The sequence below is a fragment of the Rhinolophus sinicus genome, linkage group LG17 (genome assembly GCF_036562045.2).
Source record: "Rhinolophus sinicus isolate RSC01 linkage group LG17, ASM3656204v1, whole genome shotgun sequence".
Taxonomy (NCBI): Eukaryota; Metazoa; Chordata; class Mammalia; order Chiroptera; family Rhinolophidae; genus Rhinolophus; species Rhinolophus sinicus.
In genome coordinates, this window is record NC_133766.1 from 9,560,448 (window position 1) to 9,588,414 (window position 27,967).

The 27,967-nt window shown below is 49.2% G+C and overlaps 3 protein-coding genes and 1 long non-coding RNA gene across 9 annotated transcripts in view; 2 read left to right on the forward strand and 2 right to left on the reverse strand.

Annotated features, from left to right (window-relative positions):
• Positions 1-9,293, forward strand: part of FAM20B (FAM20B glycosaminoglycan xylosylkinase) — a 33,350-nt gene extending 24,057 nt beyond the window's left edge. For all 4 annotated transcript variants that reach the window (XM_019731030.2, XM_074322291.1, XM_074322290.1 and 1 more), the window contains exons 5-8: positions 966-1,137; positions 1,320-1,511; positions 2,786-2,845; positions 5,414-9,293. In XM_019731030.2, coding sequence (XP_019586589.1) covers positions 966-1,137; positions 1,320-1,511; positions 2,786-2,845; positions 5,414-5,645 — 656 coding nt within the window. In that variant the 3' untranslated portion in view covers positions 5,646-9,293. The remainder of the gene's footprint in view (positions 1-965; positions 1,138-1,319; positions 1,512-2,785; positions 2,846-5,413) is intronic.
• A 964-nt stretch (positions 9,294-10,257) lies between these two features.
• Positions 10,258-13,357, reverse strand: LOC141569365 (uncharacterized). Its single transcript, XR_012492913.1, has 3 exons — positions 13,155-13,357; positions 12,211-12,392; positions 10,258-11,437 (listed from the first exon to the last, which is right to left on the reverse strand). It is a non-coding gene; the product is annotated as an uncharacterized LOC141569365 (long non-coding RNA).
• Positions 13,358-13,444: 87 nt separating this feature from the next.
• Positions 13,445-27,446, forward strand: TOR3A (torsin family 3 member A). 3 transcript variants are annotated; one of them, XM_019731225.2, is made up of 6 exons: positions 13,445-14,034; positions 15,046-15,159; positions 15,774-16,039; positions 17,578-17,756; positions 24,488-24,612; positions 25,163-25,947. In XM_019731225.2, exons 1-6 carry the CDS (start codon positions 13,770-13,772, stop codon positions 25,411-25,413), a joined length of 1,200 nt encoding a protein of 399 aa, XP_019586784.2. In that variant the 5' UTR covers positions 13,445-13,769; the 3' UTR covers positions 25,414-25,947. The 3 variants fall into 3 exon arrangements, with proteins under 3 accessions (XP_019586784.2, XP_074178394.1, XP_074178393.1); XM_074322293.1 differs by lacking the exon at positions 25,163-25,947 and adding an exon at positions 27,310-27,446 and having other exon boundaries at positions 13,587-14,034; XM_074322292.1 differs by lacking the exon at positions 25,163-25,947 and adding an exon at positions 25,008-25,127 and having other exon boundaries at positions 13,587-14,034.
• ABL2 (ABL proto-oncogene 2, non-receptor tyrosine kinase) overlaps positions 21,347-27,967 on the reverse strand; it is an 88,668-nt gene continuing 82,047 nt past the window's right edge. Inside the window, exons 14-15 of the transcript XR_012492912.1 lie at positions 24,335-27,916; positions 21,347-23,158 (exon numbers count right to left, since the gene is read on the reverse strand). The gene's annotated coding sequence lies outside the window, so the exon portion shown is untranslated. The remainder of the gene's footprint in view (positions 23,159-24,334; positions 27,917-27,967) is intronic.

Sequence of the window (27,967 nt, forward strand, 5' to 3'; positions counted from 1 at the left end):
AATTAAAATGTGGTTTTGTTCGCATCCGGTTCACGGGCTGACTTAACCCTGTCCCATGTGGAGAACAGCGCAGACCAGGGTGATGAGAAGAGACTGTGTAGTTTAGCTGCAGTGAAGGGTGCGTGGGGAGCTGGGGAGTGAGGAAGGCAGTAGTCAGGGCAGTGGCACGAAGGGCCTCGGATGCCATGCTTACAAGTTGAGACTTTCTCCTGAGACACTGGGAGGCCCCTAAAACAGTTTGAACATGGAGAAATCAGGCTTGAATTTTAGAAAACGAATTGCGGCAGCATTGGGAAGGGAGAATTGGGAGATGAGAGCACTTGGGCTATTGTAGTAAATTCATATGCAGTACGAATCAGAAGTAAAGCAAGGACGGGATAGAAAGAGTTAAGAGATAACTCTAGAATGGAGAGAATTTGGTGAACATATTGGATAGAACATTCCAGAAATAAGCAATTCATAAGGTTTGAATTGTGCACCATACAAAATAGCATGATGAAATCTCGCACCATCCTGCTCCATCCAGCCTGGGACGTGACTCACCCCCTTCCTTGCCCGGTGTGTCCACACTGTAGATGCTCCCCACCCTCCCTGCACATGCCCCCTCTCCCTCCTCTGGGTGCTCTGGCCGAGATCTCAGCCCTGACGGAACAGAAGAGGACATTACTTCAAGCGAGTTCAGAAAGATTCTTATTACAGTAATGGACTCCTGGGAGCGAGATTGGATAGAAGGGACAGAGAAAGGGAGACTTACTTTTTCATATATCCTTTTGCACCTTTCAAATTTTTTTTTTTTACACCATGTGCTTTTATTACCTATACAGAAAATAAACAGATGTTTTAAATGTAAGTTCAGAATCTTGGTTTTCACAGTATCTGTTTACTTCTCTCTTCTACATTGTTTGGGGAGAACTTGGAATCTTCCTTTTTTCCTTAAGTGTATTTGGCTCCTTTCTCTCCTCTAGGAAATAACACTTGTTTCTATGGAAAGTGTTATTACTGCCGAGAAACAGAGCCAGCTTGTGCAGATGGAGACACAATGGAGGGTTCTGTCACACTTTGGCTTCCAGATGTGTGGCCTCTGCAGAAACACCGACACCCGTGGGGCAGGACTTACCGCGAGGGCAAACTGGCCAGGTAAATGCTCCGTGAGCCACGACCTGATTCACTCCTGTGCCTGGCTAGGTGCCAGGGGTTCTGTCTGAGACTGAAAAGAACGGTGGGGGGTTGGGCAGATCTGCTAGGCAGGGACTTTGTCTTCTCTGTGTTTACACCGATGGTTCTTGGTAAATAACCCTGGTGATGCCACTTGCCCTCAGGTGGGAGTATGATGAGAGCTACTGTGACGCTGTGAAGAAGACGTCCCCTTACGACTCCGGCCCGCGCCTCTTGGATATCATCGACACCGCGGTCTTTGATTACCTGATTGGCAATGCCGACCGCCATCACTATGAGAGTTTTCAAGATGATGAAGGCGCCAGTATGCTCATCCTTCTCGATAATGCCAAAAGGTAGGACCGGCAGGGCCACGCTGGTCAGGTAGGGGTTTCTGTGTAGACGAGAAGGACGTTTCTAAGGTATCCTGGAAAAACCCAGAACACACTTGACGAAAGGTCCTTCCCATTTCTGCTCAGGGTCTTCGCTGTTGGCACCTATACCTCTGTCTTATTTTGGGTTCTGATTTTTGAAAAATGGAAAAGTGGTTTTTTTCCCATAAGCCAAAGGCTTTTATGATTCTCTTTATAGACAACTGGAAACCAAGGTCATTGATTTATTACTACTCACATTCTTTCTTGACTGTGGTGTTTAGAATCTTGAGAAATACATATTTAATAGAACATGAAATTTGATTACTGTTAAATTTATTCTACCCAAAGGTTCACGCAATTTAAAACATTAATTTTTTGATAGGATGTTTTGCGTTTTTTTTTTTTTTTTTAAGATTTTATTGGGGAAGGGGAACAGGTCTTTATTGGGGAACAGTGTGTACTTCCAGAACTTTTTTTCCAAGTCAAGTTGTTGTCCTTTCAGTCTTAGTTGTGGAGGGCGCAGCTCAGCTCCAGGTCCAGTTGCCGTTGCTAGTTGCAGGGGACACAGCCCACCATGCAGGGGACACAGCCCACCATCCCTTGCGGGAGTCGAACCGGCAACCTTGTGGTTGAGAGGATGCACTCCAACCAACTGAGCCATTCGGGAGCTCAGCGGCAGCTCAGCTCAAGGTGCCGCGTTGAATCTTAGTTGCAGGGGGCGGAGCCCACCGTCTCTTAAAGGACTCGAGATGTTGAACCGGCAACCTTGTGGTTGAGAACCCACTGGCCCATGTGGGAATCCAACCGGCAGCCCTTGGAGTTAGGAGCACGAAGCTCCAACTGCCTGAGCCACAGGGCCAGCCCTGTTTTGCTCTTTTTATAGCAGACTTTTTGCTCTCATGAGATGAAGAGGAGTTGCTTAGTGGTTATATATAAACACAAGTTACTTTTATTTTTAATAAGATGTGTGGACACCACTGTTACCCTAGTTGTGCTTCAGCACCTTGCAGTATCTTGGCAGGAGAAAGGATCCCTGTACATGATTATAGTGGTTTGATGCTATAGTACAGGATGTTAGGAATCCTATGTCTAATTGGTCGTGCCCTGTTTGTTTTTAATTTTAGTGATTTGAGCTGAGGGAGCATGAAATTATCTAGGATCATATTTGGGTTTCTTACAGAATCTGCTTTTGCTTTGCTGCTAAGAAGGGAACTGGTGCTTCCACCGAATTCACTAAGCTTTCATTTCATTTTCAGCTTTGGAAACCCCTCGCTGGATGAGAGAAGCATTCTTGCCCCTCTCTATCAGTGCTGCATGTAAGTTACGCACATCAAACGCATGCGCCTGCATTGCCTTCCTTTCTAGGCGCAGGTCACAGTGCATCAGTTTCCTTGACCTTAAAACTTCCTAATACCTGAGCAGTGCTTTTCATGCTTTTCCAACCCAGAACCCCTCAAGATCCTGAGATGAGGGATCAGGGAAAGGTGGAGACAGGTAACCCAATACTCAGAATTCATTTCGAGTTTTATATGAATAGAAATTTTCAGTCTGTTCAATAATGTATATCCATCTTTGTTTTGATATCAGATTATAGTCCTCCCCCCCCAAAAAAAAAATCTAGTGCCCTCTGTGTCCCTGGTCGCTGCACTGTGTTTACCTTGTGGTATCAAGTCTTGTCATCACCACAGACATTCTGTGGTTTGCATATCTTAATTTGAAGTTGCATAAACCACAAATAACGTTTCCCATAGGTATTTAGTACCTGATTTTTTAAAAAGTCTGTGTTAGAGAACAAAGAAATTAAAAAGTAAATCAAGAAAATGAGATAAAGAATGGGCTCTAAGGAGCTCCTTTTCAGATCATGATTGCTGGTAAGATTTTAAAGTGTGAGCACTGAGTCAGCTGGGATCCACACAGCAGTGCAAGTCCAGGGGCATCACTTCTATTGGTCCACTCCAGACACACTGGGACCATGTAAGACTGCCCCTCCTGGCAGCTGGCCTTCTCTTCTCTCTTCTCTCCTCTCCTCTCCCCTCCCCCCCTCCCCCTCCTCCATTTTTTTTAGTAGCTATAATGTTCTGCAGGAAGTGTTTACCCAGGCAACCCTTAATTATCTTCATTAATATTGGAAAGCTGATACATACAGTCAAAAACCGTATCTTTGAAGGAGGATGTTTTTGTATTGATATCAATCTGGTCCAATCAGGAGAAAGAAAGGATATGATGGGTTAAACAGGAAAGTTTAGTATAAAGAATTAACTGTGATACAAGAGTGACTATAAAATAAAACTAGGGCTGAGAACACCCAAGGAAGGACAAACTTGTAAGGGGACCCCCTCCCCAAGGCTGGGATTTTGACCTCCGTGCAGCAGGTGTAGTTCAGCCCACTGGATGGCAGGTAAGTTTACAGGCAGGAAGGAAGCAGCTCTCCACAGTGCAGGCAGGGGACAGGCGGTCACCCATCCCGAGTGCAGGCGGGGTACAGGTGATCAACCATCTCGAGTACAAGTGGGGTACAGGCGGTCACCCATCCAGAATACAATGGGGTACAGGCAGTCAACCATCCAGAGTGCAAGCAGGGTACTGGCAGTCAGCCACTGGTGTTCATATGGGAGGGACAACTCAGTAGAAACGCTCTTGGCTGTAGGCAGGGCACATTTGTGGGTCTGCAGAGGAACTCGGACACCAGAATGGGGAGGTGGTTTTGGGGGCACTGGTTTCCATGTCAGGAACGCCTCAGGAAGGTTTTCACCAGGCCAAGCCTGCAAGATCACCAGGGCCTGCCCTGGGAATGTGGCCAGGGCAGCGCTCCATTTGGTGGCCTCCCCCACGCTCTGCTGGCCCACTGTGCTGCACCCGGAAGTGGCTGGAGAACCCCTTCCTGAGAAAGCTTAAGAGGAGAGATGCTTAAAGGAAACTTGTCCATTATAGCAGGTCATATATGAGCAGTGAATTTGGAGCTGAGAGGTGCTTAAGTGGTACCTCAGTCACACACGGGAAGCTCTGATCCTCTGGACGTTTGTAGTGTATTAGAATAGCGGAACCACACTGCTTCTGTGCTTGTTTGTCTTGCCCATGCTTTCACCAAAGATCGATCTTTCTAAATAGTTGCAGAACAGGCTGCCTTTTTTAGAGTCCAAGTTTTCTGCATACCTAGTAATTCCCACAGTACCCGCAGGGAGAGCAGTACTTTTCTTCTGAGAAAAACAAAAGGTCCTCTTTAGTTGGTGAAATAATTAAGGAAAATAGGTGGCCTTACAATAAACTTTTCCTATTCATAATATTAATGGTAAAAATTTTTTAATATTCAGAAATAGAAGAAAATTAAAATTACCCATTAAGATGTAAGGATAATTTCTGTTAACATTGTAATGACTTCATTCTAATTGTGTGTGTGTGTGTGTGCGTGTGTGCGCGCGCGTGTGTGCGCGCGCGTGTGTGTGTACACATTTTCTTTTCCCCACAGACTTGGAGTGAAACGGTTTTTTTTGACTCCAACGTTTCCCCCCACCCAACATTATATTACGGACATTTTCCCATGCCACTAAATTTTCTTAACTGTTTTTAATGTCTGTGTGGTATTTCCTTGAGTAGATGAGCCATACTTATTTAACTACCAATTGGTGGACATTCAGATTGGGTCACGTTTTTCCTGTGTAGCACAGTGAACGTGTGTGTAAATCTTTGTATGTATCTCTGATTACCTAGAAAAATTACCAAATATGGTAATGTGACGTACTCGTAATGATTTCTTTAGTCGAGATATTTTACCTAATTATTTCTTTGCTTTTGTTTTCCAAGCAGGCTTTAAACTCTATAGTGAGAGGTTTTAAACTCAATAGTGAGAGGTTTAACGTAACCTGTCCTGAAACTTTTTCTTCCAGCATCCGGGTTTCCACCTGGAACAGGCTGAATTACCTGAAGAACGGCGTGCTGCGCTCTGCCTTAACGTCCGCCATGGCCCATGACCCCCTCGCCCCCGTGCTCTCCGAGCCGCACCTCGACGCCGTGGACCAGCGGCTCCTGGGTGTCCTGGGCACCGTGAAGCAGTGCACTGACCAGTTCGGGGTGGACACTGTGCTGGTGGAAGACAGGATGCCTCTCTCCCACTTGTAATCTCAACACAAAATCAGTGAAACTGCTTTTTACAAAGATAGAGAAACAGCACAATCAATTCCAAATGGTGTGAGACGGACTGGAAATGGCCAGCAGCAAGTTGTGGTGTTGGGGGCAGGGTGGCCTTGGATTTCTGTGGTGTTTTCTGGAGTAGAAACTAAAGCAAAGACTACAAGTTCCGGCCATGGAAATGTTCCTGCTGAATCACCCAGGGACTTCCTTGGCACTGCCCATTCTAGCAGTGGGCATCAGCGTTGGTCAGTCTGAATTCTCATGCCAAGGGACAGACCAGGGTGCGACGTTCGGATTGGTTCTGGAGTGTGTGTTTTGAGTTCATCCTTAAAGTCCTTTTGCCACACCTGTGGATTTTCTGAAAACACTTTGCGATCTCCTGAGTCCTTTTTTACCAGGACTAGTCAAATTGGGAATTTTACTGCCTCCTGAGGAGTGGCAGCAAGTAGAACCTGGCATTCTTTTGAGCTAAAAGAGCATGCTCTGTTGGAGGGGATGTGTTTTCTAAGATAGAAGAAGAAGGAAGGACAAAAGCAGGAAAGATGTCTGGGCTTTTAAGGAATCCGGTGGTAGTGCTTCTGATCATTCTTAGAGGCGGGAAGGAGAGAGACAGATCCACTCGGGAGAACTGGAACTGGGGAGAAGACCGAATTAGTGAAAAGCAGGTTCCCTGTATTCACATTCTTAAGGTGTGTAAGAGTCAGTGTGACTTGTACCTAAGTCAAGTCTGCGTTCTCACAGTTGTGTCAAGATTAACCAAAAAGTTGTCTCTAGAGAACAATTGTTACAACTCAAACACGATTCTCTTATAGAGACTTTTTTTTTTTCCTTTTGCCCAAAGGAGGCAAATCCTTTCCAAATTAACAAAGCAAACTGAAATAATACCTTGAGTAAGAGTTAGGGTGCCTGTGATCTTTGCCATCCTGATTTCTCTTCTGGAATGAATTTCCACCTCTGCCTTTAAGGCATTTGAAGCTGCTGTTCCCAAGAGATTGGCAATCCTGTTTGTGCCTTTCTTGTGAGAAAAGCCAGCTCCTCCTCCAGATGCTAACGCACATCCTGCTGGTGGCTGGACCTGTCTTAAGATTTGAGCCATGCGGAAGACTGGAAACAAAGATTTTAAGCCTTCTGAGCCTTAAAACGAAGGAGGTTGTACCAGGAAGAGCCTTAAGATTTTGACTTATATCAAACCCTAATTTCATCATTTGATCTTGTTCGGAGTTCTGAACCCATGATGTAGTACTGTTCTTATGTCTCACGTTGGCACTCCCAAATTTCAGGTTGCTACAACACAGGCTTAGTTCTGGGCTCTGGCCAAGAGATTTGCCGTGTAAGCAGTTGCAGCAGAGTATCGGACCAGAGGACGACAGGCCTGTGTGCCCACTCCCTGTGCTCCGAGCTGTGTGCTCTCATCCCGCATCTTGTCGGTGCTGTTCCGGTGGGTGCTTCTGTCAGGCAGAGACTAATATTTAAACAGTGTGGTTGAAGACATTCAGTGCCAGCCACTGGAGACCAGTTTTAAGCAACCACCTTTTTAAACACAGTTTAGAAGTTATGCCCCGATGTCCTGGCATTGAGAGATAACTGAGTAACCTGTAAGTACTTTAAAATAGCATGAAATTAGGATACTTTTGTGCTTTGTATATACATTTTGAGATGTACACAAAAATGGGCTCAGTTATAAAAAAAAAATGTATTGAATTTAAGAAGACAGATACTAGCACAGAAGAGTGAAATTGTGTTAAAAGGAGGCATTGATTCCAACTTTAAGCCCACATACTGCGTGTGTCCAGAGATTCACAACTGAGCTGGAGGATACCTTAGTGTCAGGGAGCTGGCTAGCAGGAGACGGGAGGGTGTCAGTGCCTCTCTCCTTGGTAAGTGTTAGTTGAACTAAATTATGGACTCATGTTCTTTCAGACACTTCATTATGCTGTAGTGGAATGAATGAGAACCGTTCTCAAACTGGGAGCTTTATTCGTAATGCTAAAGGCAGAAAATTCTTTTAAGGAAAAGAGCGGGAGAGGAAGCCGCTTTGGAAATGTCTCATCCTTGTTTAAACCATTGCTGAAAATGGATCATTTCATTCTCTTTCCCTATTGTTTTAAAATTCAGGATCTTAAAGGTGTTCAGATCTATAGTGGTTAAAGTTAGAATTATGCTAATAGAGTGGTGTGAGATGGCACTAAGCATATACATTTATGTTCTAAGTCAGGATTGGATTAAGCTGGAAAAGTATGTTTAGGTGAATCTTGCAGAAAATTGACCGTAAATATATAGCCCTAAAATTCACAAATGCTAGATTCGGTCTGAAAAAAGAGGTAGATATCTTTTTAATAGATTTGTAACACTGTCCTCTTTATGATTTATTTATTAGAATCTAGCACTATTACAATCAAACAACTCACTGGAAGGGTTTTTGGTCATTCCGAAGTAGGGTATGCCTAGCTAGTATCTAACAGTTGGTGTGGATACAGCTTAATATTATAAAACTAGGAAAATCAGAACTGGCTGCCATGTCTTGTCCTCTTACTTCTTAAATATGTTAAGTCCAGAGTTTGAGTGGGGAAATACAAGTACAGAGGTTTCATTCTAAAACTGCTTTAATATGAGGCTATATTGTGGGTTTGCCCCAAAATAATTTTCTGTGCAAAACACATTAATAGGCAGCATCTGATTTGCTCAAAGTATTGTTCAGTAATACATTAGTAAGGCAGCTCTCTTTGTTTGCACTCAGGATTAATACGTCAAATGAAATTTAAGAAGGAAATGGGAGAATTTGGGTACATTCATTGCATATTATTTTGGGAAAGATGAATCCTATACATGGCAATTTTTCAATGTCACCTGAGGGCAGCATGTTCTTCCAAAGAAATCCATCTTTTCTGAAAAAGAAGAAGGCTTTTGGCTTCCCCGTCCCATCTACCATATTCCTTCAACCTCCCTTCTTGATGGTCCCTGTATTGTTTGACCAGTAAATGACCACACCTTGATGATGGTAAAACAGCGTCTGTCAATGAGCTGTCTTGGATGAGTGAGCTTGAGTTTCAGGAAACGTGAGTAAAGCTGTATGTATATATATAGTCATATGTATTTTAGCAAGAAAAAACATATTTATTTTGACACAGGGAAACATTGACTTACGTTGCTGAAGAACTTGAAGCTGGCAAAAGGTTCTCAGTGTCCGAGAGTGGACCCTTAGTGACATAAAGACCATTCCTTCAGCAGATGCCTGCTGAGCCCTGGCTACGCACACAAATGAGCCAGGGCTGACTTCGTGCATCCTCTTTACAGGGAAGGCCAGTTTTTCTCCCTCCGATTCCTCAAGTCTGGGTTGAAAAGGTAGGGGCTGGGTACTATACTGCCACAGGTTTTTAAGGAACGAAGGTGTTACAAATACAAAACGTTTTGGGGGGAACTAGGAATAACTTACTGGGAAGCTAATTTATTTGCTTAAAAGACAGGTTTAAAAACCACCACCCTGTTTTGGTCTGCCAAGGATTTCCTCTCAGAGCTGTTGCACAAATAGAGGTTGTGCTTGGCCAGATACCAATCAAGACAGATGTGCACCTAAATTTCTAATGTGTTCCATGGTTTCAATTCTGAAAACAAGATGAATAAAGATTTTAATAAGTATTGATGTACATGTTTTCCTCCTTTTTCCCCCATTTCAGGATATTTCCAGTATTTTCTACCTGTTTTGTTGGGGAACAGAAGATTACATCTTCTGCACCCATTAAACTTCCACAGGGACTGTTTCATGGTATCTGATGAGTAAGGCCCTTATGCTTCCCCACAAGTCTTCAGAAAGCCCATACCAGCTTTTGACCCGACTAGAATTTTCCACAGGATAATTCTTGGGTGCTTTTGTGTATTTACTGTGTTTCCCCGAAAATAAGACCTAGCGGGACACTCAGCTCTAATGTGTCTTTTGGAACAAAAATTAATACAAGACCCAGTCTTATTTTACTATAAGACTGGGTCTATGTAATAATACAGTTTAATATATATAATACCAGGTCTTGTATTAATTTTTGCTCCAAAAGATGCATTAGAGCTGACGGTCCAGCTAGGTCTTTTCTTCAGGGAAACACAGTAGTAGTGACTCCATTCTTGCAGCAGCATTTTTATTTTATTTTAAATTTTTACTGGGGAATATTGGGGAACAGTGTGTTTCTCCAGGGCCCATCAGCTCCAAGTCGTTGTCCTTCAATCTAGGTAGTTGTGGAGGGTGCAGCTCAGCTCCAAGTCCAGTCGCCGTTTTTAATCTTTAGTTGCAGGGGGCGCAGCCCACCATCCCATGTGGGAATTGAACCGGCAACCTTGGTGTGGAGAGCTCGCGCTCTAACGAACTGAGCCAACCAGCCACCCTCTTGCAGCTTCTTTAGAGGTAAAGAATTATGAATCCTGAAGAACTTGTCCGCACAGTATCATCGAGGCACGGAAGAGAAGACCAGGTGCCCTGATTATGGTTGTTAGGACACCCAGATTTTCAACTTTTGAAATGAAACTCTAGCATCATAAACCTCAACTAGACAACTGAGCAGATTCTGAAGACGTTTTTAGTTGACGGGTAGCAAGCACTGTTGTGTGCGCCGGTTTCTGGCATTCATACTTGAATACTGATGGGAGGCTGAAGAACGTTCTCACCTACCACATCCCATCCTTTTCCAGTCTTCATTTGCTTCTCAAGCATATTAGAAAGACCGCTATTAAAGCTTGAAAAAGGCAGCTGGGAGTAGGGGGAAGGGTGTGATTCCATTGGGGACAAATTTTACCCGTGTATTTACCTATAACAACTGATTTTTAGCAGCCTCTGTATTGGGAACTAGACACCAGAGTGGTCATAACCGCTGGTGTAGTACGGGTGGGTTTTGTAAGGTTAGTTGCTATATAAATCCCAGGGGATAACAGTACTAAGTCACAGTTTGTAAAGTATTTGGTCTTCAGCAGACATTTGGGCATTCATTGCGAGCTGTGGTGGATGTCATCCAGATGGTAGTGACTGTCCCTTTCCTCAAAGAGCCTGTAGTCCTAGCAGAAGAGAACTGCTTGTGAAGCACCAAGTGCCTCAGGCATAATGTAAGTTAATTACAGTGGAAATAAGGGGCAGGTAAGAGTCCTGGGGATCTGGAGCGTGAGAGGTAGGCAGGCCCTACACCGAAGCAGCATTTGGCCCAGGCTTGACGTGTGTGGGACCCCTGACTCCAGAAGCAGAGCCTCTGGGCCGGAACTCTGTTGTCAGCACCTGGGTCACCAGAAAAATCGGCGATTGTGCCGTCTCAAGAGCATAGTCTCATCTGCCTGCCGTGATGGCCTCTGCTCTGTGGCATGGATGTTAAAGGAGCTGTGAAACATTCATTTTATGTTTTTAGACTTTGCTTTTTAAAACATGCCAAGTTTACTTGGAGATAAAGACTTCCTTTTTACCCCAAGATTGTCTTCAAGGCAGGTGTGTTCTGACTACTTTCAGCAGGGCGGGGAAAATGTCTCCTGCAAAGATAAGTCCCATTCAGATGACTCAGTGAAGGTGCTGGGTGGCCATTTTCTCTTAGAAAGACTTCGTTACAATGCATATTGTGATGGAGTGTGCTTGGGGCCTGAGATTCTGCATTTCTAACAAGCTCCTGGGCGGTGCCTGTACTGCTGGGCCATGAGCAGCACAGATGGGGACTGTTTGCAAAGGAATGATAGCTGCTTGTCGTTTTCACAGCTGCCGCTAGGTGTCCCCATCATCCAGGACAACTGCTCTTAGAGTTCCAACCAGCAGCCTCCAAGCCCTGAGAATGAAATGTTAACAATTTATTGAAACTTAGAGGCCCCTCTAAAAACTAGTGTTTGGATTCATTGTTTCCATGTGGGACTGACTCTGGTGAAAAAAAAGTTGACTCTTTTAACACGTTGCGTACGACGAGGTTTAAATCCCTCATACCCCTCTGTTCCAGCAGGTTTTTAAAAGAAACTACTTTAAAATGCACTCTTCTCTTTAAAGCGTAAATGCTTCTATGTCATTTATTATTTTTCTATGAAATTTTTTAGGATTTACTCACCTATGATGTTAGTAATCCCTCCTGGTGTGATACTGCAGAAAGCAGCTTCTTTTGTTATTAACGAAACAAATAATTCAATAAAATGTGCAAAGTAAAAAGAGTCAACAGTAAAAACGAGAATTCTCGTTATCCGTCCTTAACGCATGGCTCAGAAAAAAAAAACACGAAGATTCTCGTGATCCGTACGCAACGTGTTAAGGAAAAAAACGTCTTCTTGGAATCAAGTTGATGCCCAGGAATTTTCCAGCTACGTACTTTATTTACCATGAAATGCAAAATCAAAATCAAAATACCTCAGAAATTAGCAGTTAACTCTACATGAAAGTTACAGTAGACAGAATTATTTCCACAGTCTTGAAACTTGGAGTTTTAAAAGAAATAGTGTTAATACTATTTTACCACCATCAATTCACCTGTAAACTTCACTAGTATAAATAAAACCATTCAGGCCTGCTGCTTGCTTTTCAGTGTAACACTTGAGGTCTCCTAACTAAGGTACTCACCTGATTTCTGTAGCTGTGTGACTGAAAGGAGCAGATCTGGTGAGCTGTTGAGGACGGAGCAGAGACCGGGCGGAATGGGTGACGCAGTGTGTGATGCTGAGACATGGCTCGAGGATTCACTCTCCTGTCGGGAGAGCCCAACCTCAAAGCCACCGGAGCCTGTTGTTACCTCGGTTCTTTGTCTTGAAGGAAAGAATTCAGTCAAGAGACAGAGTTTGTGCAGCACAGGACAGCAAGAAGTTTATTAGAGCGAGTACACTCCGACATGGAGTGGCTGACCCAGGAGAGGAAAGCAGCCTCTCCTTACATTGCGTGAGAGTTTTTATGTCTACAGGTAGAATTGTCTCCGCCTCTTCCTCTGCAGTACCTCATTCTCCCCGCTGACGTGCCTCGTTCTCCTTTCTTGCTCCCAAGGTTGTCTGAGCTCAGTACAATGGCCCTGAGAAGCAGGGCGTATATTCTGATAAGCAGGATGGTTTCTCTCTTTCTAGCTTCTAATAATACATCCCTTTGATTAGGGGCATGTGTGAGCCTGGACTCCTGCTGGGCTACTAAGGCCTCAGTGCCTTAGTAGGAGCTGCCGCAAGGGGCTTCCTAACCGGCCTAGGTCTCTTCTTCTGCTCATTTCTGTCTGTCTACCTACCCTATCGAGATGACAACAGTCAAGGCCCATGACTTCCAGACAGCAGTTTCTTCCTAGGACAAGATGGCTCTTAGGTCAGTGGCTTCAGTAACGCATGTGATTTAGAAGAAAATGTACTAAGTTCTGAAACCTGCCAGCCTGGTTGCATGCTCGTGTTAGGAGAAGGGAGCCCTGAGAAAAGGCCAAGTCTTGCCAGTGGTGTCTGAGAAACTGCTGCGGCCGTAAGCACGTGAAAATTGCAAATACGGACAAGAAAGTGCACACGCTACCTCGCCTAACTTTTAAAGATGATTACACTTACATGAAACCTTAGGATTTACCCATGACTCCGTGGGTTTCCAAAACCCAAATCTCTCCAGACTGGAGCCCACCAGCTTCCTCTTGTTTTTGGTGGACTCGAGCTGTGGGAACTGCTGGTGATGTGCTGTCGTTTCGTTTCCCTTCTCAGGGCCTCCCTTCCACTCCGCGGGCCCCGCCTCCTGGTGAGGTGCTGGCCGGGTTTCGTCTGGCAGGTTGGCCGGAAGTTGATCTGCCGACCTGGGCGGGGCACACATGAGTGTCATCCGGCGGCCTCGGGTGGGCCACCAGAGCTTCCGGAAAGTAACAGCCGGGTGATGACAGTGGCCATTTCAAGACTTTACCTCTTTACACCCACAGTCACCCCAGAATAGGCTCCCGCCCGTGGGGTGGGCGGCGCCTGCACTCGGCCTCGGGATGCCCTCCGCGCCAGCCTGGGTTTCGGTTCCGGACAGGTGCCGCCTCGCCTCGGTCACGTGAGGCCTGCGGTTCCCGTGGCAACGCCAATCGTCGGCCAGAAGGGGCCGCGGAGGCGGTGACACTTGCTGGCCCCGGATTTAGAGCCGAGCGACTTAGAACCGGGCGAGGCCGGGCGGCGGGTCAGGCTGCCTGCCCGGCCATGCCTCGCGGCCCGCGGCGTCCACTCTGGCTCCTGCCCCTGCTGCTACTGCCGCTCGCGGGTGCGTTGGGTCGTCGCGGCCCCGCCGGGCCGAGGGAGGCGGCGGAGGAGGCAGGCTCGCGACGGGCCTGGCCGGCCTTCCAGGGTCTGCAGGAGCGGCTGAGGGCGGCTGGCGCCCTCCCCAGACGGTACTGGACGCTCTTCAGCTGCCGCGTGTGGCCCGAGACCTGTGACCAGGACGAGGAGGCCTCCCCGCGGCCCCTGGGTAAGACCCGGCCACACGGCGAGGCGGGGGAGCCCGCGGCGGGATGGGGCGCAGCTTTCAGCTTCTCCTGCTCTGGGCCGTCGTTCTCCCGGCCACCCGGCAGGCGCCTGAACAGCCAGCCAGCTTTACTGCTGCCCAGCCTCTTGGGGACCAGGAAGCCCCATCACTGCCGTCCCCCACCACTGGCGCAGCCCCCTTATGCAGAGGATAGGCCTAGCTGCCCTCCCCCCACGTACCCCGATCTTGACTCCTCCGGACAGCTCATGCCTTCTTAATGGCTTTGAAGAAAGTGCCGGGTTGAACACCCCCCTCCCCACCCCAAGTCCCTTTTCCTGTGCTGCTTATGGAGGCAGCGCTTTGGCCGGGAGTCCCAGACCTGAGTTCTGGTTCCTGCTCTGTCACTTCCACGTTGTGTGGCCAGATGATCCCTGAGGCTCCTAGCAGTTTTTGTCGTAAATCTAGGTCCAGTATGATGGTAATCCTGTACTGGTGCTCTAAACGTCTTTCCTTTAGATCAAAAGATTTCTAATTTCCAGTGAATGGTTTTTTATTTGTTTTTTGTTTTGTGTTGCCAATGCTGGGTATATTCAAATTGACATTTGACAAAAGAATTTAGAAGCCTTTGGGGTTGGCTGTGATCAGATGATTTTGGAAACCAGCGCAAGTAGGAAGAATGATAATCACCAGCTACTGACTGTCTCCGGACTAGACTGCAAACTCGCAGGCAAGGTCTGGGCTTCTTACACCTCTGGTGCAGGTTTGTTGAGTAAATTGAGCCTTTGCTGGAGATACATCTATAGTGAGGCCATCTGCTTCCGCAAAGCTGGTGGTGCCCACTCGTGTCCATTCCCTGGCAAGGTGCAAAGAAGGCCCAGGGCAAAAGCAGTGAGGAGTGGCTCTGGAAGGAGGAGAAGGGACAGGAAGAAAGGTTGTGCTGGGTGGCAGGGAGGCAGTACCGGGCTCCCCCTTCGCCTGGGCTCTGTCTCTGTCTCACAGCTCTTCCTTTTCCAGGCTGGAGCCTCCCCCTGTTGGGCCAGCAGTACCTGGATATCCTGACCACATGGTACTGCAGCTACCGGGACTGCTGTGACAGTGGGGATTGTAGGATCTCCAACGACTTCAAAGGTTGGGCCTTCATAGCCCTAAGGGGCTAGAGATCTGTAGGGAGGGGAGGCAGTTCAGGGGGCAGGGCTAGGGTGCAAGGGGACCTTTCCTCATCCTGCCCACAGCTGGCAGCATCCCCTGCCTCTCTGTATCCACCACGGCTCCCAGTAACCCTATCTCCAAACCCTGTAAACTCAGGGCGGAGAGGAAGGCAGGCCCAGTAGAGGACTTTGTGCACACTAGCTGCCCCTAACAGGTTGTTGAATTAAAATAAATAAAATGAGGGTGTCTCCATAAAACAGGGAGTCCCGAAACTTCCAGCTGGGAGCTACCTCATGGGCCTGGGGGGCGGGGTTCCTCCTCCAGGCAGGACTCCGCCAACTCTTGTGCGGGGTCTTCAGGACCTTCAGAAAAGGTGATTCCATTCTCTCCTTAAGTACAATATTGATTTCTCAAACTCTTCAGAAAATAGCTCTTGGATCCCTTCTGCGGCCAGGCCTCCCCAGTGGCTTGTTCTGAAGCCCATAGATGGATGAGTGACCCCAGCGCAGAGATATTCAGAGGTGCTTGCTCCCTCAGGCTTTACTGGCCCTGGGTGCACCTCTCACTGTGGCCTCCTCTTTGCCGCCCCCTAGGCCTGGAGTCAGACCTGAGTGTGCGCCTGCACGGCCAGCATCTCGCCCAGGAGCTGGTCCTGACCATAGTGAGGGGCTACTTAGAGCTGCCCCAGCCAGACAAGGCCCTGGCTCTGTCGTTCCATGGCTGGTCTGGCACAGGCAAGAACTTCGTGGCACGGATGCTGGCAGAGAACCTGTACCGGGACGGGCTGCGGAGTGCCTGCGTCCAGGTGTTCATCACCATGCTCCACTTCCCTCACCCCCAGTCTGTGCACCTGTACAAGGTGAGGCTGGGCAGCCCAACGAGCAGCCCTCTGTGCTGGGAGGGAGGCCCTGAAGCCAGCCCTTCCTCGCAGGGGTGGGCCCTGGAGCAGCCTGGGGGTCGGGGCTGGGGGACAAGGGGCCGTTTCCACAGAACCTGGAACCCACACAGATGAGGCCCTGACGTGGGGAGGAAAGACTGGTACTCCAGACCACCTGTCCCTGCACTGTCTCCTTAGCAGCTGTACACGAGTCCACACCCTGAGCTTACACAGAACCCATGGGTGAATTTCGTCGTAGAAGTAGTGGAAATGTCCCAAGAAATGTGGAACAGAGGAAGGCAAAAACTTTCTCATCTCCCCACACAGACACAACCAGTTAGCATTTTGTGTACTTCCTTCAAGCTTTATCCCAGTGCTGTTTTATGTCACTGGAATTGTCACAGCAAGTTGCATGGCTTGCTTTTTTTTTTTTAAGAGGCATATCCTATCATGTGATTTCCCACAACTTCCCCAGATCACTTATTATAGGCCAACACGTAGAGGGACAAAAATTGTGCTGCTCTGCTGTTCTGGGTTTCTTCCGTGGAGATGCGTAGTGTTTAAAGCCGGACAACGACCAGAACCCCTCTGTAGCCTGCCAGAGAGGACTGCGTCCGTCTTTCGCTTTCAGCTCCAATATATGGAGTGTGATAACATGGGAAGATTATATAAGCCTCTGAGGACAGAGATTGGCTGAGTCAGCTGGCAGTTTCAGTGTGGCCTGGGAGGGCACGGGCGGAGTGAAGTAAGGGCTGGCGGCTGGCCAGCCAGGGCTTCCCAGAAAGAACTAGCTGGCCTTGGCTGTGGCAAAACTGCTGTGGATCTCAGCTTCCCCAGAGAACTGACATGTACACATACGCATTCTCACAGTCTCTCTCACAGCCCCCGTGTCCTCACACACACACTCAGGTGACAGGGCCTGAAGCCAGAGTTACAGGCTAGAAGTGGACAGTGAGTGTGAGCTCTGCCAAAACCCCCACCCTGGGCCAGGAGCTGGCCTGAGAACCCTGCAAAGCAGCATCTTTTCAACCGAGGGCTACCTGGCCTGGATGGAGAACCCATTACGAGTTGGCTGGGTCCCAGATAGGTCCTCCCCAAGCTTCCCCCCGAGTTCTCAGCCCAGCCTGGGTGCCAGCAGGTGCTCTGCTCCTGGGAGTTCAAGACGGGTCTGGCCACCTCTGGGCACTTGAGCCTGTGTCTACCTGTCACCCCTGTATTAGAGTGGGCCTCCTACTCCCTGGGAGGGTGAGTTGGCTGTTCTAGGGGCTCATCCTGTAGGGGAGGGAGCGGGCTGCAGCCTGTTCCCAAGGGCCCGCAGGCCCTCTCCCTCCCCCAGTCGGCTTTCAACCTCAGGGGGCTGGAGAGTCACCCGGGAAGCTTGTTGGAGACGGCTGCCCTAGCCCCTCCCAGGCAATCCACTGCGGGCGCCTGGGCCCCGCCCCCCCCGGGGCTGGAGGCGGGGCTGGAGGCGGGGCGTGTGCCTCCCAGCATCCCCCGCAGTTAGTTACCCGTGTCTGCAGGACTGGCTGACAGACCAGGTGAGGAAGACGCAGGCGCGCTGCCACCAGACCCTGTTCATTTTTGATGAGGCCGAGAAGCTGCATCCAGAACTGCTGGAGGCCCTGGGGCCACACCTGGAACGCCAGGCCCCCGACCCCCGCAGGGCCGAGTCCCGGAGGACCATCTTTCTTTTTCTCAGGTAAGGCCCGAGGGAAGACGGGACGTCCTCGCGGGGGCTGTTACCTGGCGTGTGAGCTGGCGGCGGAGCGCTCCACGCTCTCCGAGGCTGCAGACCCTTGTCAGCAAGGGAAAGCAACGCAACGGCAGGGAGGAAACGAGCCTGGCTGCCCGCGGTAGCGGGGGCGGGGGCCTCCTGCCCGCATTCTGCCCCCAGGCAGCCGGCGACCAGGTGCCCCTCGTCCAGCCTCCGCCGTGGTTCTGGGGATGGGGACGCTCCCTGCGGACTCTCCAGTGGCGAGGGCCGCTCACCCTCGGGGACTCCCTTCTTAGAAGAGCGTTCAGGTTGTTGGCTTTTGTTGTTGTTTTGTAAATTGAGGTATAATCGACTTTTAACAGTATATTGGGTTCAGGTGCATGACTGACTCTGTATAAACAGGCGTTGGCAACGCCTTTTGGCGTGCGCGTCACAGGTGTGTGTTTTTACAAATTGAAGGTAAGACCCTCCACCAGCAAAAAGACTGGCTCACTTTATTGCGATACTTGCTTTATTACGATGGTCTGGAAACAAAACCACAGTATCGCCGGGGTGTGCCTGTATCGGGAAATGGTCACAATTAGTGTAGTTAACATCCGTCGTCAGACATACGTACAAAACTTTTCTCTTGTCCTGAGAACTTTTAAGATCTGCTGTCATAGCAACTTTCAAATGTGCAAGTCAGTAGTAACTATAGTCCCCAGGCTGTACGTTACCTCCCCAGGACTTAACTCCAGAAACGGGGAGTTTCTACCTTTTCACCTCCTTCACCCATTGCCTCTGGCAACTGCCAGTCTATTGTTTCTATGAACTTGGATTTTTTTTTTGTTTCGATTCCACATATGTGAGATTATGTATTTGTCTTTCTCTGACTTATGTCACTTAGCGTAATGTCCTCAAGGTCCATCCATGTCGTCGCAGATGGCAAGATTTCATTGTTTTTCGTGGCTGACTAGTATTCCATTGTGTATGTACAACGTTTTCTTCATTCATCCGTGGATGGACATCAGGTTGCTTCCATATCTTGACTATTATGAACAAGGCTGCAGTGAACATGGGGTGTAGATATCTTTTCAACTTAGTGTTTCCGTTTTGTTTGGATAAATACCCAGAAGTGGAATTGCTGGGTCGTATGCTCTATTTTTATTTGAGGACCCTCCACGCTGTTTTCCATAGCGGTTGCACCAGTCTACATTCCCACCAGCTGTGCAGGAGGGTTCCCTTTTCTCCACATCCTCACCAGGATGCCAGGATTTGTCTCGTCTTTTTAATAATAGCCATTCTAACAGGTGTGAGGTGATATGGTTGTGCTTTCATTTCCCTGAGGATCAGTGATGCTGAGCGCCTTTTCCTGTGCCTGTTGGCCATCTGTATGTCCTCTTTGGAAAAATGTCTATTCAGGTCCTCTGCCCCTTTTTTAATCAGAATGTTGGGAGTATTTTGCTGTCGAGTTGTATGAGTTCTTTAATATATTTTGGATAGTAACCCTTTACCAAATATATGATTTGCAAATATTGTCTCCCATTCAATAAGTTGTCTCTGCCTTTTGATGGTTTCCTGTTATACAGAAGCTTTTTAGTTTGATGTAGTCCCACTTGTTTTTGTTTGTTGTCTTTGATTTTGGAATTAGATCCAAAAAATCATCTAGACCAATGTCAAGGAGTTTACTGCCTATGTTTTCTTCTAGGAGATTTATGGTTTCAGGTGTTGTGGTCAAGTCTTTAATCCATTTTGAGTTAATTTTTGGGTGTGGTGGAAAATAGAGGTCCAGTTTCATTCTTTTCCACTGGCCAGTTTTCCCAACTGCATTTATTGAAGAGACTGTCTTTTCCCCATTGTATACCAGGGGTGCCAAAAAAAATGTATGCAAGTGGACACTTTGGTCAAGTTGCCAAAGCAGTAGTTCGCTGTAATCAGAAGTAACTGGACGCTGATGGTAACCACTTTGAGCACCTCTTGTAATTACAGAAGTCAAACGTGACTTGTGTACATCTTTTGTTATCAGTATATATTGCAATTTTAATAGTTTTCTTTTATTAAAATGTGTATACATTTTTGTGGTACCGTCTGGATTTTTGGTTCCTTTGTTGTGCGTTAATTGACCATATGTGTGTGGGTTTATTTCTGGATTCTCTATCCCGTTCCATTGCTCTGTGTGTTTGTTTTTACGCCAATACAATGCTGTTTTGATTACTATAGATTTGTAGTATCGTTTGAAATGTAACTTACTGGGAATCCCGTTAGAAGAGCATTAAGTTTTCAAGTCAGCAAATTAGTTGAAAATCAAGTACAAACTACCCTTGAAAATTCTCAAGGTCGAACCAGTCAGAGGGTAGTTCCCCCACAAAGGCCAGCACTGCGTGTTCTGTGCCCAGCCTTGGAAGGTGTGTGTCTTCTCTGACCATGAGGAAGTCACTGGCTTGAAATTCAGGGTAGTGTGTTGAGTGAGCAGCACTGCCTGCCTCCCAAGTGGCAACCCCACCATGCAGGGCTCCGCAGTAACCGCTGCATTATACTTCCTGTTTTGTCCAGCTGTGCGCCCCAGGCTCTGGAAATGGCTTTGAGAAAAGAAAAGTGAACTTAGAGTTCAACTTGTGCAACCCTCTATTTTCAGGGAGGATCCAACTGGCAATGTCCTGGCCAAGGTCTGTTAGAAGTCAGGCCGGGGTCCCTGTTGGCCCACCCTGGAGTGGAAGGCAGACCACTCGCTCCCCCAACCCTCTCCCCCTCCGCAGGCCAGCACATGCTTGTTAGGGGGTTTGCCCAGCTCTAGGGTGTACCCTGTGCGGGTGGAGAACTAGGGGATCTGGTTTTACATCCAGGTTGGAGAGTGTGAAGGAGCCCTGGAGGCCAGATCCTGTTTCACTGAGGACAAGATGGAACCAGTTTAAACACCAGGCGGCGGTTTCGGTGCGTTGATGGCACCACAGGGCTTTGTGAAGGAGGGAATGGGGGCGTCCCGAGGTACTGGGAGGAGAAAAGCAGCAGTTTTCTGATAGGGTTGGCTCTGTATTATTGACCAGCTTGTGTGGCAGCCTGAAGGCAGCTCGTCCTGCCGCAGTGAGCGAGGCGGAGGGCGTGCAGGGGGCTGCAGACACCAGGCCTTCCCACCAAGTGGAAGGCAGCCGGTGACCAGCCCCCGCAGGGGTCCCTGTTGTAAAATGTAAAAATGCGTTGACTTGGTGCAGTTTCTTCCTCTGCTCGGCCTGAGCCTGACCTCCCCTCAACTTGGCTTCGGCCCGGTTCTCTGCACCGGTGCCAGGATTTCCTAATGTGACCCAGGTGACTGCTACCTCTAGACAAATGTTTGCGTTTGTAGTGTCTTGGTTTTGACACCCCCACGTGCCCTTTCCCCCAGTGTCCCAGACTTTGTGCACTGTCCGAGGTCACCGCTGGACCATGAATGGTGGAGGCTGGACCCTGAGGCCTCTGCTGCCCCGGGACGGAGAGGCGTCGCCACACCTGTGCAGGGGATGTGGCCTCAGTGCCGTCCCACCCTCTGAACCCTGAAGGTTTTCAGGAGTCTAGGGAAGACCGCATATTTGAGCCTGTTAAAGAACAAAAGTGCAACTGAGTCAATTTGAAGCTCTACTTGGCTTTATTGAGCGATTCATAAATTGGGCAGCGGCCCATGCAGCAAACAGGTGCCCCGAGCCGCTGTGTAGGAAGGTTTGTAGAGGCAGAAGCTGGGCAGGGCAGGAAGCTATTAGCAAAAGAAAGGGTTGTTTCAGGCAAGGCTACCTTCCCTGAGGCGCACGGGGTCTTCCTGGGGAGGTGGGAGGCAAGGTTTGCCTCAGCTTCCTCTGGGGGAAGGAGAGGGCCTGCGTGGCAGATGACCTCACTGGTACTGACCAGAAAATTCCAGACAACTCCCGGAGAAGGCTGACACTGCAGGTAAGTCAGGTATCACATCCAAGCTCAGTGCCATGGGCTTCGGCACAGTGACTCCATTTTTGGCCTGTGGTTTAACAAGTTTCTAGACTTGATTTCTACAGTGTGTCATGGGGACTCTAGTGTTTGAAAGAAAAGCACAGCTGATTTGAAGTGCTGGTGTGTGCCAGTCACGCGTGTAAGGCCAGCAGTTTCCTCTGGAAGCAATTCCTAAGCCTGCTGTTTGAGGCAAGGGTTAGTGGTTTTGCGGGCCTGGCCTGTGGTGCCGTCTGATGGCAGAGGGGCGGAGGTGGCAGTGAAGCAGGGAATGGACTGTGGGCTAGAGCGCCCCAGAGCTGGGTACCAGAAAACTACCTGCGACTACTTTCACTAAGTAGAGGTGGCTCCAGAAGGCTCACGGGGCAGGACAGGAACTGCAGCGATCAAAGCTATTTTCATCTTCTCACTGAAGCTGCAAAGTGGAGAGGGAGGGAAATGAATGGCTGTTCTCAGAAAAAGGAAGGCCTTGTACTCCAGGGCATAGAAAATGCCTATCGAATGTGTATGTGTTGACCACTGCATCTAAGGTAACCTAAGGAGTGCAGCTTACATTGTCTAGTCCAATCATCTCACTTTACAAGTGAAACTAAGGCCCGGAGAGTAATAACTGATTGAGTCAAGTTTACATCTGTCTTTTAGGAGAGACTTGGTGGTTTGTTATCCGAGTCCTGCAGAGGCTGGAGTCCCCTTCCTTTGGGGTCTTAGGGCTGGTGGGATTACATGTTGGCCCATCCCAGGGAAGGGACAGTCTCTAAAGGTGCCTTCTGTCCCTCAGCAGATGACCTGGGAGGATGGAGAAGGGAAGGGAGGTGTTCCAGGCGGGCACTGTCTGTCTGGAGGTGGGCGCCAGAGTGCAGTCCCTGAGGAGCTGGCATAGGGGAGGGAGAAGGGCCCCGGGTAGGTCTTGGTGGGTGAGATACAGCCCGTAACATGGAGAGATTCAGAAAGAGGTGGAGACACTGTAGACACAGGTGCAGAGATGGCCATTAATTTAATACACATTTTCTGAGCACCTGACATGTGCTAAGAACAGTGGGTAAATAGGCTAAGCATCTGCTCTCAAGAAACTTGGTGTCAGGAGGCTTTCCAGGTAGAAATGGGGAGGTACTGGAGTCCTGGGGCACAGTGACTCCCACTCATCACCCCTTGCCCTGGATGCCAGCCTGTGTCCACCTGCCTTTGCTTGTGGGGAATAGGATGGGGCAATCCATGGGCGGTTCTTACCTCAGCTGATGCCATTGTGGCCACTCGCGTGTGCGCAGATGACGTGCCTGGCGGGTATGGGGCAGCCGTTTCCCTAGGTGCGGGGACGTCTGACGGAGCAGCTGAACTTGAGCAAGAGGGCAGTGGGTCACAGGGCAGGGTGGACAGCTGCCCCAGCCTCCTGCCCCCGCCTGGAGGCAGGCAGGGAAAGAACCACGGGCACACAGGACACACTCAAATGCTACCGTGCTTCCCTGAAAGTAAGAAGCAGAAAATAAGCCCTCGCGTGATTTCTCAGGAGGACATCCCATGAACATAAGCCCTAATGCGTCTTTTGGAGCAAAAATTAATGTTAACACCCAGTCTTATTTTCGGGGAAACACAGTAAAGAGACAGGTGAGTTAATGCAGCTGAGCGTGTCAGAGCTTCGTGAGGACGGACAGAAGGTACTGGACCCCCACTCCCTCCCTCTGTTGGGCCTGAGGAAGCAGCAGGGGCAGAAGCTGGTTTGTTTAAGGAGCTGTCAGGAGGCTGTCGGGCTCAGCTGATGAGAGGAGATGAGAGCAGCGAGGGGAGAGAAGTAGGCACGGGCTGGGGAGGGCCACGGAGGTCGGGCTGTGGCTCCAGGGCGCCACCTCCTCCCTCAGAGTCCCTGCTGCTGGCAGTAAGATTTCTTCTCACCCCTTTGTCCCTCATCTCTTGAACCCAGTCCTGTGCTCCAGACCCCAATTTCAGCTGCCTAATGTCACAATGCCTGAGAAATCACAGCAAGTGCACGACACTGAAACGTGTGTGAACCCAGGCTTTGCTCGTCCCCTTTACTCCCCTTCTGGTAAGGGGCCGGGCAGCTCAGGGCAAACACTGCTTTTCTGTGATGACCTCCTTTCTCTCAGCCATCAGTTACAGGCCCTGTCAATTGCGCCCCGATACTAATTCTTAAATTCTCCTCTCCATCTCCTCTCCAACCATGGACTACTACAGAAAGCTCCCTCCTTTTCTGCAACCCTCCCACGCCTCTGCAGTCCAACGTCTGTGGCCCTCGTCTGATAGGCGCGCCACACCCTACGCTCCCGAGTTTCCTCAGTGGTTCTCTGTGGCCCACAACTGAAATCCGTGTGCACGGCAGACAAAGGCGGCCTCAGCCTCCTTCCATGCCCACCCGCCTCCAGCCCCTGAACCTCACAAGCCCCGAGTCTGTGCCGACACACCCCTCCCTGATTCACGTCCCACGATCATGACGCAGTTGCATTTGCTCAGAAGCCTCGTCCCTGGAACTCAGCTGCTCCCACCCTAGCACCTGCCACACGTACGCCTCTCCTACACGTCACACCATCTGTGCCCCTGCACCTAGCACAGTCTCCGTGTTTGTCAGAAGGGAGCAGGCAGGGAGGGTGGGTGGCGAAGCAGACCCACGTCTTTTCTGTACAGACCTTTGGGTTGTGACAAGATCTCCTGGGGGAGGGGAGGCCCCGGCCCCCCAACCTCCGTTCTTCCAGTCACCAGTCCATGGCTTCAGTGGGGAAGTTGTCCAGTGGAACCTAAATATGAAAGTAACATCTGTGAACAAGCTCCTTCTCTTTCAGTAACCTTGGGGGCAATGTCATCAATGAAGTGGTCCTGAATCTGCTCAAGGCTGGACGGGCCCGGGAAGAAATTCTGATGGAACACGTGGCGCCCCGCCTGCAGGCTGAGATCGTGGCATCCACAGGTAACAGACTCCCAGCCACACAGAAAAGGCGCCTCTGCTGAGCCGCAGGTGGGGTGCTCTGTATGTGGCAGAAGTGGTGCTTAGGAGGCAGACAGGGTACCCAAGACCACAGGGCATACCAGACAGTCATCTCGTCACGTGACGAGGCACAAAAAAAGTACCAAGAAAGCCGAAGTCTTTTTCTGAAAATGTTTTGAAAAAGAGGAGTTTGCCCCACCCGGGCAATACAGGCGGTGGCCTGTGAAGCCTGTGCCTCAGGCTCGGCCCCCTGTCAGAGGTGGGGTCACTCTGCTTCCTGCCATCGAACGAAACCGTACAACTGGCAGTCATCGCCCCCCTCTCTTGCCTCACCTGCGGCACATCCATTGCTAACCACGCGCTCTTTTCCCTGAAAGGAGACACGGCTCCCAGAGTTGTCACACACTTCAGACTCCTCCTGGAGTAGCCTGAGGTCGCACCTTGCCCAGACCTTAGGGTTGGGGACATCTTAAAACTCCAGTTGGGTGCAGCCTTCGGTCAGATTCCCATGTAACTTCGGTCTTCATTTCAGACAGTGGCTTTGGCCACAGCCGCCTTGTGCAGGAAAACCTCATTGACTTCTTTGTCCCCTTCCTGCCGCTGGAGAAACAGCACGTGAGGCTGTGTGCACGGGATGCGTTCCAGAGCCAGGAGCTCCTGTACACAGAAGAGGCCCTGGACGAAGTCGCCAGGATGATGGTGTATGTCCCCAAGGAAGAACAAATCTTCTCTTCTCAGGGATGCAAGTCTATTGCCCAGAGAATTAACTATTTCCTGCCTTGAGGGCTAGCTGGAAACTTCCCAAAGCTGCCTTCCTTCCACTACCAAGACCCTGGCCTGGCTGGCATCCAGCACTAACAGTGTAAAGGAAGCCGGAGCCAGTCCTTGAAATCACTTGGTGCCTTACTTACAGAGCCACACTCCAAAACGTGGGCCAGGCAGGGCTGCACGCAGAGAGAAACCCATCCCCAGTTTTGCCCGCAGACGCTTGAATGTTGGGCCTGAGGCTGCAGGATCCTCTGACAGGGAAGGGAAAATGAAATTCTGCTCACCGGTGGCAGGAGGTACGCCTTGGGGGTGCAGGTGGATTAGCTTGCAAGTTGTCATTCCCAGGGGAAAGCTGGGCAGCTCCTATCTGGGCAGAAGATCAGTGAAGCACCTCAGGCTGAAGAAAGAAGTACACAGAATAATTCTTTTAAAAAAATCATGTCAGTGCAGGTTAAGATTTGTTCTGCTCTGCAGAGTAAACTTTTTTAAAGTTAGGGCCTTGATTATGACCATGTCATAAGTAAACATTAAAATTTTATTTTTCTAAAACCTTCAGCCTCCTTTCTTAATGCGACCTAGCCATCCTGCTCACTCAGCAGAATTCCAAATGCCGGGTAACCGTGAGGACGGGGGGGGCGGCGGGACATACGCTGGCGTTCAGAGCTGCCAGGGTGATCGTCCGGTCTGCCAGGTTACTTCAGTTTGCTTTGCTGGGCTGGACTGTTGGAACCGCTTACTGAAAAGGCCTCTTCCCCAGCATATTGATCACTCTTACATGTGAAAACGTCACTCCCGTGCTGCCAGCTTGAAAGTCGTTTTTGAGGCTTGAATGGCCACATGTAAACACGTACATTGTGCCTCTAGCTCCTGTCTTTTCCTTGCCTTGGTTCTTCCCTTTACCACACTTCTGGAATTGTATTTGTCATCCCCTCAAATGTCCCCTCTTATTTAAAACCCTCCCCACCTCTCATTTTGGCCCTGCTGAAATGGGACACTTGTGTCTCCCCCACTTGGCACCTGATTGCACTCATTTACTCAAGTAACTCCCTCCAAGTTAGGGCGTGTATAGCCCGTGCTGCATCACATACCCAATAAACACTCAAAACGAATTAAAGGATCTTCGTGTCACCATGGGACGAAAGTACACTTGGCCTACTGCACAGTAAGGCCCACTGTCTCAGGCTAGAACATCCCAGAAGGCTACGTGGGCCTCCCACTCCCATGACATACCCAGCTCGACATTAAGAGGGACATTCTATGCTTTACGTCTGAGCCACACAACTGACATCCTTTTAGCCCTGGCCGGCCATGTTTGATGTCATCCAGGGTCTAAACCTCTTACACCCGGGAACCAGGACACAGCAGGACGCAGTGGTTCTGAGCACATCTCTGGAGCCAGCCTGCTCGAGGGCCATGCCAGCCACCTACAATGTGGGGCCACAGGAAAGCTAGCAACCTCGGTTTCCACTTTTGTAGACGTGCTCATAACTGTCCTTACCTCCGAGTTGCTGTGAGGATTGATCTTTATAAAGTGCTCAGACAAGAGCTCTAGCTGTTTAATAATAGTAAAAACCTAGGAAAACTCAGTTTGGCACCATCCTCCGAGGCTGGGCTTTCCCCTCCGTTCTAGTTCTGGGGACTGATAGGCTGAAGTGTGTTTTAGTAACTAGCACCCGAGAACTTGCCGTGCGCCGTGGCCTGTGCTAAGCCCGTCACAGCTGTTATCTCGTGTCATCTTTAACACTGACTTAGGCACCAATTTCATCACCGTTTAACAAATGAGAAAACTGAGCTCTGAGAGGTAAAGTATCTTGTACAAAGTCACAAAGCTCTAGCCAGTGGGTGACGGGGGGTTCGGCCCAAGCAGCCCAGTGCCCCTGCATTCATGACTGGTTCTAAAACACTTTCCAGATTTCCTCAATGGACAATAGCCTCCGGTGTGGAAAAGGTTACAGTAATACAACGAGGGAGAACACGCGGGAGGGTCACTGAAGACTAAAACAAGACGCCCCTGAACTGAACCAAAAATGGGCCTAAGAAAAGGATGGAAAGTGGAACGAGAGGAGGTGTATAAGCTGACGTTTAACAGCCATTCCAACCGGACCTCACACGGTACCACTTCAGTGTATCCTGCGGCTGTGTAATTAAAACATGACTTCTCAAAGCAATGGCTCGTTTTTAGAAAATTGAAGACCAAGTCAAACAAGCATAGGCTGTTTCCTATTATCAATGCTACTTCGGCTCTAAACATTTGTAGAACTTATTTGCAGTTGTCCTCAGAATGGACTTTGAAAGAATTAAGTCTCATTTTACATTAAGCTCACATGGAGGGACAGAGGGACAGATGGACGGACACACGCATAATTACTCACCTTACGTAGCAGCTGGGCTCCAGATGATACCTCCGGCCATTTCCAAAAATGGAATCCATCAAAGGATGAGGGCTCACCCCCACGGAGCACATTGTAAAGAATGCGCCAGCGGGATGATGGCTAAAATCCGCTTCTTTACCTTACGTCTATTTTATATGGAGAGACAAATTCTGCTTACATTCCCTCTAGGTTAAAGG

Coding starts and splice junctions, on each gene's coding strand:
- TOR3A (XM_019731225.2), top strand. CDS start 13,770: ATGCCTCGCGGCCCGCGGCGTCCACTCTGGCTCCTGCCCCTGCTGCTA. Junction 15,160..15,773: donor GATCTCCAACGACTTCAAAG/GTTGGGCCTTCA, acceptor GCCGCCCCCTAG/GCCTGGAGTCAGACCTGAGT. Junction 17,757..24,487: donor ACCATCTTTCTTTTTCTCAG/GTAAGGCCCGAG, acceptor CTTCTCTTTCAG/TAACCTTGGGGGCAATGTCA.